The 21,306-nt window shown below is 40.9% G+C and overlaps 1 protein-coding gene across 2 annotated transcripts in view; it reads left to right on the forward strand.

The window, feature by feature from the left end:
* The window catches only part of kitlga (kit ligand a), a 78,465-nt gene that overhangs the window by 49,974 nt on the left and 7,185 nt on the right, over positions 1 to 21,306 (forward strand). For both annotated transcript variants that reach the window (XM_063000085.1, XM_063000086.1), the window contains exons 3-6: positions 2,298 to 2,354; positions 2,461 to 2,616; positions 12,508 to 12,712; positions 18,621 to 18,656. In XM_063000085.1, the coding sequence (XP_062856155.1) occupies positions 2,298 to 2,354; positions 2,461 to 2,616; positions 12,508 to 12,712; positions 18,621 to 18,656 (454 nt within the window). The remainder of the gene's footprint in view (positions 1 to 2,297; positions 2,355 to 2,460; positions 2,617 to 12,507; positions 12,713 to 18,620; positions 18,657 to 21,306) is intronic.

The raw sequence follows: 21,306 nt of genomic DNA on the forward strand, positions 1-21,306 counted from the left end.
TGGGCTTTAGATCTGGAGATTGGGCTGGCATAACAAGATTCTAATCTGGTAGCCATTCACCCACACCTTGATTGACCTGTCTGTATGGTTCAGCATTGAATTACAGGTTGAGTTACAAACTTCAGCCTGACTCGTTTTTGCCTTTTTTAAATGTAAATATGTGTTAAAATATAAGAATAAACTCTATGAATTATGTTTCTGGTTCTATATCCATATAAAATGAAGGGAGAATAATAAGAGCTTAGCTGTTTTATGGAGGATGATTTTTATGTAAATAAAAAAGCATTTAAAAGTAATAAATCTACAAGAACTAACGAGAATCTTACTGTACGTGAAAATACAAATTATGTTTTTTTAATCCTCTTGTCATTTTTATAGGAGTTCAAATTTACCAGCTTATTTAATATTAGATTTCCAAACTAATAAAAAATTTTACTTATATGTTACTTAAATGTTATATATAAAAGCTATATTCTAGAATTTTATCTGTACTTCGGTGCAGATCTATATTACATAGATTCCAATCTGGTTGTTTAGATTTATACTGCTGATATATTTATTTTTATCACATATGAAAGTGGCCCAGATCAAAATTAGAGAAGCAAATATTGCCAATTTCTTAACCAACAATGTTTAGTTGATAAAGTTGTTGGGATGTGTTTCATATTTTGCTAAAATTTGTTGATTATTGGTTAACCATCAACTAGTCATTACACTTTATTTTTTTACTTCTTTTATATTCATATTTTTACATTATTTATTTAAAATGAAATCCATCAATCTCTTTATCGGCAGCACGGTGGCTCGGTGGGTAGCACTGTCACCTCACAGCAAGAAGGTCCTGGGTTCGGTCCCCAGGCGGGGCAGTCTGGGTCCTTTCTGTCTGAAGTTTGCATGTTCTCCCTGTGTCTGTGGGGGTTTCCTCCGGGAGCTTCGGTTTCCTCCAACAGTCAAAAAACATGCAGTCAGGTTAATTGGAGACACAGAATTGCCCTATATGTGAATGTGTGTATTTGCCTTTTTACTGGACCATGATAAAAAACATTCACATTATAATAAAAGATCATTTTACACACACATCCACACATGTACAGTTTAACATGCAGTCTGAATCCATACCGACACAAAACAGCTTCCATTTCTGATTTTCATACTTTTGTGATGTGTAATCATTCAGTCATTCATGGTTTGAGTAATACAAATTCTGAGAATGAATGAGATGAGAATGAGAATGGCTGCATTTTCTCACAGAGCTTGGGTACTGAAAGTGGGTGAGGGTGAGTCATAAATCAGCACTTTGTTACAACGTGTGGGTATAAAAGAGAGTGTAGCTTTACATTTAATTTAAATCAACCTTCAGTTGTTGGAAAAGCACTGAAATGACGTTTTAACTGACAGCATTACAGCATCGAACAATGACTTCTGTGTCGGACATTGGTTAATCAATTAAATTTCACAAACAGTCAGTTTTAATTTGGTTTAGGGATGTTAAAGATTTGCACTGTTTTGAAAAATACAAATCTGGACCACTTTTCCATGCCGTGTGAACAGCAAAATAAGGATTTAACAGTGCGTGTTTAGGTTTTGTTCTCTGTTGAACAGTAATGTTGTTAAATGTGTGATATCATTAACAGATGTAACTTTATGGGTACAGAAATGTTTGATCATTTTTTGTTTCCAGTCCACAACAAAACACACATAAACGGGAACTGTTAATATTCATGTGCTTGCTTAATATTAACCATGAACCATAAAAAACACTGCAGGTGCCCAGATGGCGCAGTGGGATATTCCGCTAGCACACCAGCACCGAGATTCTGAACTCCTCGGTTTGAAACTCAGCGTTGCCACACGTCGGTCGTGCGCCATCTAGCGGGCATAATTGGCAGTGCCTGCAGCAGAGATGTTTCTGCTAGGGCGGAATGATCAGACTACGTAGGTGGGGTCTTCAAACGCTGTGTTTAGGACCCTGATTAGCAGATAGAGAGGCGCCTGTGCAGAATGCATGGGTGAAATATTTGTTGATTATTGGTTAACCATCAACTAGTCATTACACTTTACACAGGGAGAATATGCAAACTCCACACAGAAAGGACCCAGACTGCCCCACCTGTGGATCGAACCCAGGACCTTCTTGCTGTGAGGCGACAGTGCTACCCACTGAGTACCGTCCTGCAGTTTAAAATGCTTGTGTATGCACATTACTCTCACCTGTCTGTCTTATCCTGAAAAGCTTAGTGATTAATAATGACACTGCCAAGCTCATTTATCAAATTGTTTTCTATTTTTCCCACCAGAAACAGAATATACCAAAAGATTACAAGATTACAGTACAATACCTACCTAAAGAAGTGGTAAGTAAAAAAGCTCTACTACTGAAATGCTGAAGTAATTTGCACACCTGTGAAAAAGATTACGCTTTTTTAAAGTGGAAAAACTCAGAAGATTTTTTTTCTGCAGAGTGGTATGTGCTGGGTGAAGCTGAATGTATTCCCCCTGGAGGATAGCTTGAAAGACCTGGCCCAGAAGTTTGGGAACATTTCCTCCAACAAAGATAACATAGAAACATTCATCCAAATGTTGCGTGAGATGAGATTTCATATTGGATTTGGTTTGGTGAGTGATCATTTCTATGTTTACAATACATTTGCATTCTTTAAGTTCTTTTATATGATTATTGTCAGTCCCAAAAGTTTAATCATTTATTAAACTTTGGATTATTGCCTTCTTATTTCTGGTAAATTCACATTTACATTGATGTCATTTAGCAGACACTATCCAAAGTGACTTTTGATGAACACAAGTCAAGCAACTAGGGATTAAGGCCCTTGTTCAGGGGGCAAACAGTGGCAACTTGGTGGTGGTGGGGCTTGAACCAGCAACCTTCTGATCACTAAAATCCTGTTCTACTTATGGCCTTATGTGTGTTTAGAGCAAGGTGGGTGCTTTCAATGTGATTGCCAGTCAAGAACAAAGTTGCTATTTGAGACATACATGATACTGATCAGCCATAACATAACATTAAAACCACCTCCTTGTTTCTACACTCACTGTCCATTTTATCAGCTCCACTTACCATATAGAAGCACTTTGAAGTTCTACAATTACTGACTGTAGTCCATCTGTTTCTCTGCATGCTTTTTTGACCTGCTTTCACCCTGTTCTTCAATGGTCAGGACCCCCACAGGACCACCACAGAGCAGGTATTATTTAGGTGGTGGGTAATTCTCAGCACTGCAGTGACACTGACATGGTGGTGGTGTGTTAGTGTGTGTTGTGCTGGTATGAGTGGATCAGACACAGCAGTGCTGCTGGAGTTTTTAAATACCGTGTCCACTCACTGTCCACTCTATTAGACACTCCTACCTAGTTGGTCCACCTTGTAGATGTAAAGTCAGAGACGATCGCTCATCTATTGCTGCTGTTTGAGTTGGTCATCTTCTAGACCTTCATCAGTGGTCACAGAACGCTGCCCACGGGGCACTGTTGGCTGGATATATTTTTGGTTGGTGGACTATTCTCAGTCCAGCAGTGACAGTGTCCTTCAGCGCTGCTGTGTCTGATTTACTCATACCAGCACAACACACACAAACACACCACCACCATGTCATTGTCACTGCAATGCTGAGAATGATCCACCACCTAAATAATACCTGCTCTGTAGTGGTCCTGTGGGGGTCCTGACCATTGAAGAACAGCATGAAAGGGGGCTAACAAAGCATGTAGAGAAACATATGGACTACAGTCAGTAATTGTAAAACTACAAAGTGCTTCTTTATTATAAGTGGAGCTGATAAAATGGACAGTGAGTGTAGAAACAAGGAGGTGGTTTTAATGGTATGGCTGATCAGTGTATGAACAGTAAATGTTTAATGCATAGAATAGTCTGAAATTATGAATGATATTTTTACACACTAATTAAGCATTTTATTAGATGGATTCTTGGATTGTGTGTTTGGGTTTGTTCTCTGTGCTGAGATTAGGAATTGTATCTGTTTGGTAATCACTTTGTTGTCGCTGAATCAGATAAGATAATCCTAGTTATCTGGTGGATGTTAACTCTTGAGTGATTTAGCATTAGAAGACGCCCACTAATGCCCTCTTTAAGGCTGAGCACTTAGCAGTTGGGAATTGAATAGATATGTTAACAGCACCGGCTTGACAGGACTTGAATGATTTACAGTTAGATAGAATTAATAGATAGGTATGTATGAGAGGCATTAACAAAATACACAAGAAACCATTTCTGTTTTGATAAGTTTGACGGTCCTGTGTAGCTTTTCGAGGAAGTTTATTCCCAGGAACACGTTTTTTTTTAGATTTTTAAATCTTAAAAGTTCGTTATGCACAGTCTGTGACATTTATAAGCATTTGCATCCTCAGGCTTTAAGCTGTTCTGGCATGCTTGAGTTTACGTTGGGTCATTAGTGTTTATGATGTAAAAGTGCTACATTAAAGGGCTTGTATCACTCTGCAATGGGACGCATAATTATTGTATTGTCCAGTAAATAAATACCTTACCTGAGACCTTTCATTAATTACCCTGTGGGTTAGCCAGGTGGACATTCTTTCTGGTGCTTTTAAAGCTCTTATCTGTAGATGAAGAGGTGGGTGTTGGGCAGGACAGGTTTTTCAGGCACAAGTCAGTCAGAGAAGCCTTACACAACAGATTCACTCAACATGTTCACACCTATACCCCGGGTCTACCTGCAGGCTCTTTAAACCAGCACAATGCTTTTTAAAAAGTATTCAGATGTGCTCAGGTGGCACGGTGCTCTTAAAACGTTTGCCCACCACTGCAAAGATTTAAAGCATAAGTTTAAATCTCAGTGCTGCTACAAACATGGGTGGGAATTTAAGAGACACAGTTGGAATTGTATTGTGTCTGTGAGAGAGGTACGGTCAGATGGGATTTCCTGTCATTATATATATATATACTGTATATATACAGTGTATCACAAAAGTGAGTACACCCCTCACATTTCTGCAGATATTTAAGTATATCTTTTCATGGGACAACACTGACAAAATGACACTTTGACACAATGAAAAGTAGTCTGTGTGCAGCTTATATAACAGTGTAAATTTATTCTTCCCTCAAAATAACTCAATATACAGCCATTAATGTCTAAACCACCGGCAACAAAAGTGAGTACACCCCTAAGAGACTACACCCCTAAATGTCCAAATTGAGCACTGCTTGTCATTTTCCCTCCAAAATGTCATGCGATTTGTTAGTGTTACTAGGTCTCAGGTGTGCATAGGGAGCAGGTGTGTTCAATTTAGCAGTACAGCTCTCACACTCTCTCATACTGGTCACTGAAAGTTCCAACATGGTACCTCATGGCAAAGAACTCTCTGAGGATCTTAAAAGACGAATTGTTGCGCTACATGAAGATGGCCAAGGCTACAAGAAGATTGTCAACACCCTGAAACTGAGCTGCAGCACAGTGGCCAAGATCATCCAGCGTTTTAAAAGAGCAGGGTCCACTCAGAACAGACCTCACGTTGGTCGTCCAAAGAAGCTGAGTGCACGTGCTCAGCGTCACATCCGACTGCTGTCTTTGAAAGATAGGCGCAGGAGTGCTGTCAGCATTGCTGCAGAGATTGAAAAGGTGGGGGGTCAGCCTGTCAGTGCTCAGACCATACGCCACACACTACATCAAATTGGTCTGCATGGCTGTCACCCCAGAAGGAAGCCTCTTCTGAAGTCTCTACACAAGAAAGCCCGCAAACAGTTTGCTGAAGACATGTCAACAAAGGACATGGATTACTGGAACCATGTCCTATGGTCTGATGAGACCAAGATTAATTTGTTTGGTTCAGATGGTCTCAAGCATGTGTGGCGGCAATCAGGTGAGGAGTACAAAGATAAGTGTGTCATGCCTACAGTCAAGCATGGTGGTGGGAATGCCATGGTCTGGGGCTGCATGAGTGCAGCAGGTGTTGGGGAGTTACATTTCATTGAGGGACACATGAACTCCAATATGTACTGTGAAATACTGAAGCAGAGCATGATCCCCTTCCTCCGGAAACTGGGTCGCAGGGCAGTGTTCCAGCATGATAATGACCCCAAACACACCTCTAAGACGACCACTGCTTTATTGAAGAGGCTGAGGGTAAAGGTGATGGACTGGCCAAGCATGTCTCCAGACCTAAACCCAATAGAACATCTTTGGGGCATCCTCAAGCGGAAGGTGGAGGAGCGCAAAGTCTCGAATATCCGCCAGCTCCGTGATGTCGTCATGGAGGAGTGGAAAAGCATTCCAGTGGCAACCTGTGAAGCTCTGGTAAACTCCATGCCCAGGAGAGTTAAGGCAGTTCTGGGAAATAATGGTGGCCACACAAAATATTGACACTTCAGGAACTTTCACTAAGGGGTGTACTCACTTTTGTTGCCGGTGGTTTAGACATTAATGGCTGTATATTGAGTTATTTTGAGGGATGAATAAATTTACACTGTTATATAAGCTGCACACAGACTACTTTTCATTGTGTCAAAGTGTCATTTTGTCAGTGTTGTCCCATGAAAAGATATACTTAAATATCTGCAGAAATGTGAGGGGTGTACTCACTTTTGTGATACACTGTATAGTGGGGCCAAAAAGTATTTAGTCAGCCACTGATTGTGCAAGTTCTCCTACTTAGAAAGATGAGAGAGGTCTGTAATTTTCATCATAGGTACACTTCAACTATGAGAGACAAAATGAGAAAAAAAAATCCAGGAAATCACATTGTAGGATTTTTAAAGAATTTATTTGTAAATTATGGTGGAAAATAAGTATTTGGTCAATAACAAAAGTTCAACTCAATACTTTGTAACATAACCTTTGTTGGCAATGACAGAGGTGAAACGTTTCCTGTAAGTCTTCACCAGGTTTGCACACACTGTAGCTGGTATTTTGGCCCATTCCTCCATGCAGATCTCCTCTAGAGCATTGACGTTTTGGGGCTGTCGCTGGGCAACACGAACTTTCAACTCCCTCCACAAATTTTCTATGGGGTTGAGGTCTGGAGACTGGCTAGGCCACTCCAGGACCTTGAAATGCTTTTTACGGAGCCACTCCTTCATTGCCCGAGCGGTGTGTTTGGGATCATTGTCATGCTGGAAGACCCAGCCACGTTCCATCTTCAATGCTCTCACTGATGGAAGGAGGTTTTGGCTTAAAATCTCACGATACATGACCCCGTTCATTCTTCCCTTAACACGGATCAGTCGTCCTGTCCCCTTTGCAGAAAAACAGCCCCAAAGCATGATGTTTCCACCCCCATGCTTCACAGTAGGTATGGTGTTTACTCAGCATTCTTCTTCCTCCAAACACGACGAGTTGAGTTTTTACCAAAAAGTTCCATTTTGGTTTCATCTGACCACATGATATTCTCCCAATCCTCTTCTGGATCATCTATATGCTCTCTGGCAAACTTCAGATGGGCCTGGACATGTGCTGGCTTAAGCAGGGGGACACGCCTGGCACTGCAGGATTTGAGTCCCTCTCGGCATAGTGTGTTACTGATGGTAGCCTTTGTTACTTTGGTCCCAGCTCTCTGCAGGTCATTCATCAGGTCCCTCCGTGTAGTTCTGGGATTTTTGCTGACCGTTCTCATGATCATTTTGACCCCACGGGATGAGATCTTGCGTGGGGCCCCAGATCGAGGGAGATTATCAATGGTCTTGTATGTCTTCCATTTTCTTACAATTGCTCCCACAGTTGATTTATTCACACCAACCTGCTTGCCTATTGTAGATTTACTCTTCCCAGCCTGGTGCAGGTCTACAATTTTCTTCCTGGTGTCTTTCAACAGCTCTTTGGTCTTGGCCATGGTTGAGTTTGGAGTCTGACTGTCTTTTATACAGATAACGAGGTTAAACAGGTGCCATTAATACAGGTAACGAGTGGAGGACAGAAGAGTTCAGGTCTTCAGTTACAGGTCTGTGAGAGCCAGAAATCTTGCTTGTTTGTGGGTGACCAAATACTTATTTTCCACCATAATTTACAAATAAATTCTTTAAAAATCCTACAATGTGATTTCCTGGATTTTTTTTTCTCATTTTGTCTCTCATAGTTGAAGTGTACCTATGATGAAAATTACAGACCTCTCTCATCTTTCTAAGTAGGAGAACTTGCACAATCAGTGGCTGACTAAATACGTTTTGGCCCCACTGTATATATATGCAGCCTCGTCCTCCCCAATCAGGAACGGGGACCAGCATTAGTGAGAGGATGATTGACGGGTAGAAATTGGATGCGCTAAAATGGGAGAAAAAGGGAAAAAAATAATAAAAAAATAACACTATGGAGAATCTCGGTGCATTGGAACCGGTGAAGAGCACATTTATTAACAAAGTACAAGAATAGGTTCTTTATAGTTGTGGTGTGGAACAAGTCTGACCTGTGGACCGAATGTGACCCATTGACAGATTCATCTAAATGTTTACAGGCAGCCTGCTGTATCTACACTCACTCACTCACTCACCCCCTTTCTTAACCGCTTATCCAATTAGGGTCGCGGGGCCTATCCCAGCTTTTCAATGGGCGCAAGGCACACAGTAAAACCCTGGGCGGGACGCCAGTCCATTGCAGGGCAGACACACATACACACACCCATTCACCTATTGGGCAATTCAGTGTCTCCAATTAACCTGACTGCATGTTTTTGGAATGTGTGAGGAAACCGGAGCTCCTGGAGGAGAAAATGCATGCAAACTTCGCACAGAAAGGACCCGGACCGCCCCGCCTGAGAATCGAACCCAGGACCTTCTTGCTGTAAGGCAACAGTGTCAGCCACCATGCCGCCCCTGCTGTATATTACAATGTTTCATTTCATCTACACGTGGCCTCACTAATACAACAGTATGCCATCTTACTGAGAGATTAGAATAAAAAAGAACGACAGACACAGACACGAATGGCATAAAAATGTAAATATACACCGATCAGGCATAATATTTTGTTGTTGGCTCTATTGCTGCCAAAACCACCCTGCAACTGTAATGCACTGTGTATTCTGACACCTTTTTATCAGAACCAGCATTAACTTCTTCAGCAATTTGGGCTAAAGTAGCTCATCTGTTGGATCGGACCACACGGGCCAGCCTTCGCTCCCCACGTGAATCAATGAGCCTTGGCCGCACATGCCCCTGTCGCCGGTTTACCACTGTTTCTTCCTTGGACCATTGATGGATACTGACCACTGCAGACCGGGAACACCCCACAAGAGCTGCAGTCTTGGAGATGCTCTGACCAAGTCATCTAGTCATCACAATTTGGCCCTTGTCAAACTCACTCAAATCCTCACGCTCGAGCATTTTTCCTGCTTCTATCACATCAACTTTGAGGATAAAATGTTTACTTGTTGCCTAATATATCCCACCCACTAACAGGTGCCGTGATGAAGTGATAATCAGTGTTATTCACTTCACCTGTCAGTGGTCATAATGTTATGCCTTGTCGGTGTAGTTGTGCCTTGGAACAAAGTCTGACCAAATGCATCTAAATGTTTATAGGCAGCCTGCAGTATCTTCCAGTGTTTCATTTTATCTAAACCTACTTGCCTACTAATGCAACTCTGTGCCAGCTTACTGATAGATTAGAATAGAATACAAAGAACAAAAATGATACAAAAGAACACGAACACTCATGGCATTAAAAATGGAAATTAAAACACATGTATATAATACATATACACATACAGATCTACCTTCACAGCATTCATTAAAAACATCATAAACATTTACAATATTTATGACATAAAATATCATACATCATGAGGCTGCTTGGCTTGTTTACATCAAACTATATCTGTAAAAATCTTCTTCCTTTTGTTAAATAGGGTTAGTCTGGCTGCACCTATTAGACGTAATCACACACATTACTATGGGAAAGCACTGAACAAATCTGCCAAAGCAGATCATAGATTTCCAGCATTGTGTCACTTTTAACACCTTTAAATTTAAACATCTTAAGATTATCTGTTCAAACAAATGTCTGTAGGTACAAAGTTCATAGAGCAGTGGACTCCCCCAAGGCTAGGAAAAAAATCAAACTCTCACCTTATGTCGAACAGTTTGAAACGGTCATTCACGAACCACCAAAAACAGGCCTGCCATGGTGTCACAGTCCACAGTTCATCAAAGTTTACACTGCCATAAACTTGGAGGCTACAGTGCAAGAAAGAAGCCCTTGTTAAAGCCCCTGTTTAAAATCAGCACCATGCAGGGGACTAAAGTTTGTTGAAGATTACATGAGCAAAGCACACAAGGACTTTGAAATTGTCTTCCCAAAGCCCTGAAGTCGAGAGCATGTGGTCTTTACTAAAAAGTCAAGTCTGTTAAAAATAAACAACTAATTTGGCTGAACTTAAATAGAGTGGTTAAAGAGCCAATTATATATGTTGCTGATTAATAACACAGCTGATCAAGGTGAACAGCAGACATTTTTAAATGTCTACAATCAAATTTTGGACGTAGGTGTTTCAATCATTTATGTACTATTCACTAATGTGTGACAGATGTTTCCAAAAAAAAGAATCACTAGAATCTTGCTGTTGTCTGATTCTTCTCTTCATGATGCATCATAAATTTTTAATAGGAGACAGATCTCAAGCACAAACAATGAGATCTAGCATCGTCTTACTAAAAGTAAGACGGAGTCAGTTGTGGCCTAGTGGTTAAGGTACAGGACTAGTAATCAAAAGCTTGCTGGTTCAAGTCCTACCCCTGCCAGGTTGCTGCTGTTGGGCCCTTGAGCAAGACCCTTAACCCTCAATTGCTCAGACTGTATACTATCACAGTACTGTAAGTCGCTTTGGATAAACTTTGGATAAAGGTGTCTGCTAAATGCTGAAAATGTAAATTTAAAAAAAGCATGGACTTCCCAGAAGAAGACTTTGCCTTGATGGCAACATATGTCTTTTCTGCACAGTTCATTGTTCTGTATGGCTTTCTCTCTGTGTAATAGAGTTATAGATTGCATTTCTTAATGCAGCGGTGGACTGTGTTAAACGAAGTGCACACAAGCTTATGTGTTATCCTTTCTTTCTACTTTTGTCAGTTAAATCAAGTGTTAAGACAATTAACAAATTACAGATATTTTTATTGTGCTTAACAAATGTACCAACTTTTTTAAAAATGGGGTATGTGCATGTCTTTAGTCAATTAATTAATAATTAATAATAAGTCCTGTATAAATGTCTTTTTTTATTTAATCAGTAAAAATTCTATGCACTGCACAGATTTAAAAGCTGGGTTATACATTCTCCCACTAAGATTCTTTAAATGAAATATCAAGTTTATTAACTGGCATATTTTAGAAGTAATAAGGACAAATATGAACTAAATGCAGACATCCAAATTATCCAAGCGAAGACTTGCAAACCAGTAGCTCCACTATCCAAAAAATGCATAAACAAATAGGGTAAAGATGGCAATCTGTTTGTTTATTAGGATTTTAATGTCATGTTTTACACTTTGGCCACATTCATGACAGGAACGGTAGTTACTCATTACACAAGATTCATCAGTTCACAAGGATATATCAAACACAGTCATGGACAATTTAGTATCTCCAGTTAACCTCACTTGCATGTCTTTGGACTGTGGGAGGAAACCTACGCAGACACGGGGAGAACATGCAAACTCCACACAGAAAGGACCCGGACCGCCCCACCTGGGGATCGAACCCAGGAGCTTCTTGCTGTGAGGCTGACAGTTCTACCCACTTAGCCACCATGCCACCCCAAGATGGAAATCTGCAAATATGCAGTAGGATGAAGAAAACAGTACCTTAAGTCATTTTACAATACTGCCCATATATTTTGCCATAATTAAAGCATTATAGTGGATATAGTCCTGGTCCTTTCTGTTTGGAGTTTGCATGTTCTCCCCGTGTCTGCGTGGGTTTCCTCCGGGTGCTCCGGTTTTCTCCCACAGTCCAAAGACATGCAAGTGAGATGAATTGGAGATTCTAACCTTGTGAACTGATGAATCTTGTGTAAAGAGTAATTACCGTTTCTGTTATGAATGTGACCGAAAGTGTAAAACATGATGTTAAAATCCTAATAAACAAACAACTATAGTGGATGAAGTATTGATTGCAGTTCTAGTTTTTTTCCCCAGTAAATGAACCATAGTTGAACCTAATTAACCTGTCTTCTTACGCTGCCCTTGTGTGAATTAATTAAATAGAAAAAGAATCATAAACTGCAGTGTTCCTGATGTAAAGAACCTTTTCTTTGACCTTAATGTTTTATAGTATACTTACTTTTACATTTACCTTTGTGGCATTTGGGGGTGCTTTTATCCAAAGCAAAATACACTTGTGACCCAAATACAATCCAAGCAATTGAGGGTTAAGTGACTTGTTCATGGGCCCAACAATGACAACCTAGCATTGGTAAGCCTTGAATCAGCAACCTTCCAATTACTAGTAGTGTATCTTAACCTCTGAGCTACATACCCATCACCTATGTGCAGTACTAATGATTATTATATTTCTCCTGTTTTTTTAGGAGCAATACATGCAGGAGTTTCAGTGTCACTACAGAGAGGAGAAGTGGCTCACTGGAGAATATTTCAAATTTGTGGAGGACTTTTTCAATACTGCTAATTCTTCAAGAGAAACTGTAGACTGTGAACCTCCACCATGTCCCACAACCACAAAAACCACAATAGCAACCACAACAGCAACATCAGCATCAACACATCATTCACAAGGTAAAACATTATAATTACGGTGCAGAATTCTAGTCAATGTACTTTATCTTGCATTGGGAACAGAGAGTATAGGACTCCCAAAATCTCAATACTGTTTGTGTATGTGATGTTTAGTGAGAGTTCCATTTAAAATAAATATGGTACATTCCACAAATTCCACTTTTTTCTATTTGTTTAGTGGAGACTTTTTGGGCCGCTCAGGTGGCGCAGCAGTAAAAAACACAAGCTGGAACCAGAGCTGGGATCTTGAATACATTGTATCGAATCTCAGCTCTGCCTGCCGGCTGGGCTGAGCAGCCTCATGAACAACGATTGGCCTGTTGTTCAGATAGGGGTGGGATTAAGCCGGATAGGGTCTCTCTCATAACTAATGCAATTATGACTGCTGGCTGATTGATGGCGCCTGCACAGAGATGAGAAAAGAGTGCTGTCAGGGTGTGTCTCTCCTTACACAGTGCTGAGCTGCACTGCACTCGTCAAAGTGTAGGTGATAAGATGCAACGGCTGCCGCCCACGTGTCAGAGGGGGCGTGGGTTAGCTTCGTTCTCCTCAATCAGAGCAGGGATCGGCATTGGTGGAGAGGAAGCATGACGCAATCGGGCAATTGGACGCGCTAAAAGGGAGGAAAAGGGCAGAGAATGCATAAACAATATATATACAGTGTATCACAAAAGTGAGTACACCCCTTACATTTCTGCAAATATTTCATTATATCTTTTCATGGGACAACACTATAGACATGAAACTTGGATATAATTTAGAGTAGTCAGTGTACAGCTTGTATAGCAGTGTAGATTTACTGTCTTCTGAAAATAACTCAACACACAGCCATTAATGTCTAAATAGCTGGCAACATAAGTGAGTACACCCCACAGTGAACATGTCCAAATTGTGCCCAAATGTGTCGTTGTCCCTCCCTGGTGTCATGTGTCAAGGTCCCAGGTGTAAATGGGGAGCAGGGCTGTTAAATTTGGTGTTTTGGGTACAATTCTCTCATACTGGCCACTGGATATTCAACATGGCACCTCATGGCAAAGAACTCTCTGAGGATGTGAGAAATAGAATTGTTGCTCTCCACAAAGATGGCCTGGGCTATAAGAAGATTGCTAACACCCTGAAACTGAGCTACAGCATGGTGGCCAAGGTCATACAGCGGTTTTCCAGGACAGGTTCCACTCGGAACAGGCGTCGCCATGGTCGACCGAAGAAGTTGAGTCCACGTGTTCGGCGTCATATCCAGAGGTTGGCTTTAAAAAATAGACACATGAGTGCTGCCAGCATTGCTGCAGAGGTTGAAGACGTGGGAGGTCAGCCTGTCAGTGCTCAGACCATACGCCGCACACTGCATCAACTCGGTCTGCATGGTCGTCATCCCAGAAGGAAGCTGACGCACAAGAAAGCCCGCAAACAGTTTGCTGAAGACAAGCAGTCCAAGAACATGGATTACTGGAATGCCCTGTGGTCTGACGAGACCAAGATAAACTTGTTTGGCTCAGATGGTGTCCAGCATGTGTGGCGGCGCCCTGGTGAGAAGTACCAAGACAACTGTATCTTGCCTACAGTCAAGCATGGTGGTGGTAGCATCATGGTCTTGGGCTGCATGAGTGTTGCTGGCACTGGGGAGCTGCAGTTCATTGAGGGAAACATGAATTCCAACATGTACTGTGACATTCTGAAACAGAGCATGATCCCCTCCCTTCGAAAACTGGGCCTCATGGCAGTTTTCCAACAGGATAACGACCCCAAACACAACCTCCAAGATGACAACTGCCTTGCTGAGGAAGCTGAAGGTAAAGGTGATGGACTAAACCCAATTGAGCACCTGTGGCGCATCCTCAAGTGGAAGGTGGAGGAGTTCAAGGTGTCTAACATCCACCAGCTCCGTGATGTCATCATGGAGGAGTGGAAGAGGATTCCAGTAGCAACCTGTGCAGCTCTGGTGAATTCCATGCCCAGGAGGGTTAAGGCAGTGCTGGATAATAATGGTGGTCACACAAAATATTGACACTTTGGGCACAATTTGGACATGTTCACTGTGGGGTGTACTCACTTATGTTGCCAGCTATTTAGACATTAATGGCTGTGTGTTGAGTTATTTTCAGAAGACAGTAAATCTACACTGCTATACAAGTTGTACACTGACTACTCTAAGTTATATCCAAGTTTTATTTCTATAGTGTTGTCCCATGAAAAGATATAATAAAATATTTGCAGAAATGTGAGGGGTGTACTCACTTTTGTGATACACTGTATATATATATATATATATATATATATATATGAAGCTGAGAAAACAAGCAGAGGTAATTTCTATATTTACTTTACAAAACATTTAAAAAGCTCATCAAGGCACCCAGGTGACACTGCTGGATATTCCGCTAGCACACCAGCACCGAGATTCTGAACTGCCACCGGCCAGCTGGGCAGTCATAATTGGCAGTGCCTACAGCAGATACTAATTGGCCACCGTATCTGCTAGGGTGGGACAACCGGACTATGTTTGGGTGGGATTTTCATACGCTGTGTAAGGACCCTGATTGGCGGAAGAGACGCCTATGCAGAATGCATGGGCGAAAAGAGGAGGGCTGTGCACACCTAATCTCGGAAAGAGGCGTGTACAGCGACGTGCTCTCCTCGGATACAATCAGGTATCCCTCAGCAGCGGAAGACAAATTGAGTGCGCTAAATCGGGAGGAAAATTGGGAGAAAGAGAAAACATGTGCATCTTAACCCAAAAGGTGCTTGTATGACTTACAGTGTTTCAGTTTATAAGGTCATATAGTTTTAATACCACATTTACATACATAAATACTGATATATTTAGTTTTATTTACTCACAGGCCACTTTATTAGGAACATTTGTACATGAGCTTATGTATGTGTTTATCTAATCAGTCGTTGCGGCAGCACAAAGAATAAAATCTTACAGCCTCTGGTCAGGAGCTTTAGTCAATGTTTACATCACATCAAAACAGAAAAAAAAAAGTGAAGTTAATGACTTTAATCGTAGCTTAGTTAATGTTTCCATACTGGCGGATGTGTGTACGTTTCCAGTAAAGCGCTGTTTCTTTACTTGGTGCCTTTTCCTTATTGATTAAAGTGGTTCAAAGAGGATAAGCAGACTGGTTGTACCTGACATGAAGCTATAATAGCTTAAATAAACATTCAGGCTATACAAATATGGTGAACAGAAAGTAGTTTATAATGTACATGTTGAACATTAAGGCCAACAGCAGACTCATATCAGCCAAAACAGCCATCTATGACTACAGTGGACACAGGATCACCTTTTTCTTTTTTTTTGACATGTTGCTTCCCCTACCCCTAATACCTAGTGAGGATTGTCCTGATGCCACAGGCTATTTAATTATTGTTGCTGACCATGTGCATTTGTCACTGGTCACAACTTACTCATCTAATAATGGCTACATCAACTACGACAGCTCTTTAACCAAGCATGTACCAAGTCATTTTAAATGTGTTCTTTTAATGTAACAGGTTAGTGTACTTCAATGGGCTCCCCTGTCATCAATTCTAAATCTAATTAAGCACTTCAATTCTCTTGTAATTTTGCCCATCCTATTCAAATAAAACATCTGTGAGGTCATGCAGTCATATTGGGTTAGAACAGGGGTTTTCAACCTGTGGGGCACCAGGGGGGCACGGCACTACGAGATTTTTTTACTTCTAAAACTAAAGCAATTCATTTTTTACCCACAGGAGACATATTTGATGAGTCTGGCGGACCACGCACACTCGTACGTTTAATGTTATCCAGCTTGGTGTGAAAAAAGCACCATTGACTAGCAAAACTTAAAAAATAGGGCTAACAGTGAAGACAAATCGGTGACAAAAGCAATGTCTGCTGTTATAGGACATGGGTGTGTGTGTCTTTAAGAGAGGTGTATAGTGGGAGATGCTCTGTTCACAGCATCGCTATTCAGGAGTAAATCTGAACACGCAAAGCGTGTACATCTGAGTTTCTCTCCTCAGTCATCTCTTCATTTTTACTGTTATTAATAAATGCTGCAGTTTTAAATGAATACCAGCTACTACTGGGACTTTTTGTATGACTCGCTTTACTTACAGGTCGGAGTATTACCAAAGAGCCGTAGTCAAGTTAGACTCGTTCTGCCCGTGGAGCTAAGAGTTAGCTCACCTGAGTTTTCTGACCACTGACAGAAAGCGGGAATTAGGAAAGGTAACGCTGCGTTGTTTCAGCCAAGGACTCCACTAGCGAGGCCGTTCATTCCAAAACCACCAATGCCGATGAGCAATCTACATCTTTTGGCTGTCAGTCAAAGCAGAGTATCCTGAACTAGTAAACTTAGCAATTGATGTACTTTTGCCTCTACTTGGCTCTGTAAAGTAACGTTTTCTGCTCTCATCTACGTCAAAAGCAAGTATAGCTATGGCTAGCTGTAACTGATATTGAACCACAAATTTATGATGTTTGTTTATTAAGATTTTAACGTCTTGTTTTACACTTTGGTTACATTCATAACAGGAACGGTAGTTACTTATTACACAACGTTCATACATTCACAATATATCAAACACAGTCATGGACAATTTAGTATCTCCAATTTACCTCACTTGCAAGTCTTTAGACTGTGGGAGGAAACTGGAGCACCCGGAGGAAACCCACGCGGACATGGTGAGAACATGCAAACTCCACAAAGAAAGGACCCGGACCGCCCCACCTGGGGATCAAACCCAGGACCTTCTTGCTGTAAGGCGACGGTGCTACCCACTTAGCCACCGTGCCACCACGAATTTATGATGTGAATAAGGTAGTAAATATTTAAATCAACAAAATTGCATCGTATGTATGATGTGCACAACGTAAATTATGTTATTTTAACTTCTCAAAAGCTTTCGCAATGGTTTGTGTGCGAGGGTTGTTGGGGGGGGGGCATTGGTGGTGAGGAGGAGGGGGGTTGTTGGGGGGGGGTGCAAGTTCGCGGTCGGCACACGGAGGGGGGCGCATGTCCAATCCAAAAAGGTTGTAAACCCCTGGGTTAGAAGACCTGGCTCACAATCAGCATTCCTATTCATTCAGATCTCTGTGTAGGCCAGTGGAGTTTCTCCTCACCAAACTGGTCAAACCTTGTCTTTATGGACGGGGCCTGTTGTTGTTTTTTATTTGTAGTTTCTGATTGTTTAGTATAATAAGTTTTACATTTACATTTTCAGTATTTAGCAGACGCTTTTATCCAAAGTGACTTACACAATGAGCTGAACATGATGAGCAATTGAGGGTTAAGGGCCTTGCTCAGGGACCCAACAGTGGCAACTTGGTGGTGGCAGGGCTTGAACCGTCAACCTTCTCTTTACTAGTCCAGTACCTTAACCACTAAACTATCACTTGCTATCACAAGTTTTAATAACTTTGACACCATGTTGATCATAATTCTCTACAGCAGTCACTCAAAATGTTTAAAACACTAATTAAAACCTAAAAGAAATCTAACTGAGAGCAAAACGAAATGAAACTGGATTGTCACTAAAGAAAAACTCTAAACCATAATAATATTGTTTATGCCAGAGCCTGTCCTGTGTAGCAGCTGCAGTAAACATAAACTGTCACATGTCTTTTTGTCAGCACGGTACCACATGCTTTTTGTCAGCCACATTTTTTACCATGTCTAACCAAAGTTGAAAACCATGAAATGTTCCCCAGTGGACGGTATAAAAAGAAGAAAATAGCCGACACACATTGTCAGTGTGGAGATAAGCGAGCGATCTTCAGATCTTCCCAAGCACAGGCTCTTTCTCCGCGAGAGCCAATCTTTTGTGGGACGGAAAGAAAAGCCAGCCATGATGAACTCTTTACGTCTCTCACAATGAGGCGTTTTCATCGAAGTATATTAACATTCTACTCTTTCTTGTGTCTTTCTTTTTACAGTTAGTTTGTTTGCTGTGGACCCGACTGCAAAACAAGGTAAGATGTTACTCAAAACTAAGTGGACATGACAAATTGCACGCTGAGGAAAAGTCTTTCCCTTCCAACTTGTAGCCACAAAAGATTATAGAGTGAGAAAACTGTGTAAAGCCCAAAGCCACAGATTCAGTTTTCAGTTTTGAAACATCAGTTTTTTTGCCACAGAATAATAAACAGGTGACCACGAACCATTTAATATACATTTACTAAACTCTGTATATCACTCACATCTGGTTTATTAACTACGCAGGCCAGATTGAGTGAGTGTAATGTTGAGGTCTGTTATGTAGCAATTTTCTGAGAATGACTGTATCGCTGCCTGTTCACTATATTCAACTTAATCCCAATTATTATTATATTAGGTTCATTTAAACTGTTAAAATTGATACACCAATCAGCCATAACATTAAAACCACCTCCTTGTTTCTACACTCACTGTCCATTTTATCAGCTCCACTTACCACATTGAAGCACTTTGTAGTTCTACCATTCCTGACTGTAGTCCATCTATTTCTCTACATACTTTTTTTAACCTGCTTTCACCCTGTTCTTCAATGGTCAGGACCACCACAGAGCAGGTAATATTTAGGTGGTGGATCATTCTCAGCCTCAACAGTTAATGTGTGTTGTGCTGGTATGAGTGGATCAGACACAGCAGTGCTGCTGGAGTTTTTAAATACCGTGTCCACTCATTGTCCACTCCTACCTAGACCTAGACACTCCTACCTAGTTGGTCCACCTTGTAGATGTAAAGTCAGAGATGATCACTCATCTATTGCTGCTGTTTGAGTTGGTCATCTTCTAGACCTTCATCAGTGGTCACAGGATGCTGCCCACGGGGAGCTGTTGGCTGGATGTTTTTGGTTGGTGGACTATTCTCAGTCCAGCAGTGACAGTGAGGTGTTTAAAAACTCCAGCAGCGCTGCTGTGTCTGATCTACTCATACCAGCAAAACACACACTAACACACCACCACCATGTCAGTGTCACCGCACTGTCACCATGTCATGACCCACCACCCAAATAATACCTACTCTGTAGTGGTCCTGGGAGAGTCCTGACCATTAAAGAACAGCATGAAAGGGGGCTAACAAAGCATGCAGAGAAACAGATGGACTACAAGTGGAGCTGATAAAATGGACAGTGAGTGTAGAAACAAGGTGGTTTTAATGTTATGGCTGATCGGTGTATACAGTAATGCATTGTTGTAGTAATTTCTATAGTAATAATCTTTCTTTACACTGCACAGTTTATTCTTATTTAGGGAGATTTACATCAAAAACAAATACACAGTCTTATACATAGCTTGGTATTATTTGTATTGATATTACTTTTAATGCTCAGAAAATAAATAAACAGGTCTGGGAACACTTCTAAATATAGATTGGCTCACCTTCCTGTCCAGGGTGTTCCTGCCTCGCACTAAGTGTTTTCCTGTGAAACTAGACCTGCTGTGACCCTCACTAGGATAAATCGGTTGACGAAAATGAAATAAGAAAGACCAGTCTAGCAATTGCACCATTACATCCATTCTGTATAACTTTCCAATTTTAACACTTCCATTTTGTCCAACATTTCAAACATATACTGTATATTATTATTGTTTTTACTAGTAGTGAATATTATAACCAATCATAATAACCAAGATTTTATGTTAATCAGTTTGGCAAATAGCTTAGCATGTATTAGTAGCCAGGTAGAAACAGTAGGATTTGCAGTATAAAGGCTCTTTCCTTCCCTTGTTCCTGTGTCCCTGTGCATAAATCAAGCTCTATAAAGACGTAATGCAAATCTTGGTTTAAAGAAACTCCATTGGCCCTCACAGAGCCCTGATATGAGCCCCACTGAACAGCTTTGGAATGAACTGGAACATCAGTTGAAAGTTCCTTGACCAGCATTAGTGCCCAGACAAAACTCTTTTGACTGAATGGGCACAAGTTCCCACAGACAGACTTCAAAGTCTTGTAAGAAGCCTCCTCAGAGAAGTGGCTATTATAGCTAAACAGATAATATAGAGGTCACTCAATTTTAATACCATTTGTTTTTTAAATAGAATGTCCAACTCCAGTGTTGCCAACTCCTCAGTAAGGAAAGTAGCTATTGGCTGTCCTAAAAGTGGCTAGAAGTCGCTAAATGACGTCATCACCTAATTTGCATAAGGGTCATTTGCATGTAATTCACATCGATCGATCGATCGATCGATCGATCGATCGATAGATAGATAGATAGATAGATAGATAGATAGATAGATAGACAGACAGACAGACAGACAGACAGACAGACAGACAGACAGACAGACAGACAGATTATTTATTGTAATTGTAGTTATTGTACTTGTAGTTATACAACGAAACTTTGTTTGGTAGCTCTCAGTGAGACCAGCAGCAATAATAAAATAAAAATAAGATAAAAATATTAAAATATATAAAAAAGTACAAAAAATATAAAAAAAACTCGGTACAGCACAAAATAAGCTAAAATTACAAGAAATATGAGTATTCACATGGTGATTTAAAACAATATGGACATATACACGTGATTAAATTTGTGCAAACACAGTGTAACCAGTATCTTATCACAGTAGAAACAGGTAGACGCTAGAGGGGTCTGAATACTCGCTAAATATAGTGACAAATTCGCTAAGTTGGCAA

The sequence above is a fragment of the Trichomycterus rosablanca genome, chromosome 8 (genome assembly GCF_030014385.1).
Source record: "Trichomycterus rosablanca isolate fTriRos1 chromosome 8, fTriRos1.hap1, whole genome shotgun sequence".
Classification (NCBI taxonomy): Eukaryota; Metazoa; Chordata; class Actinopteri; order Siluriformes; family Trichomycteridae; genus Trichomycterus; species Trichomycterus rosablanca.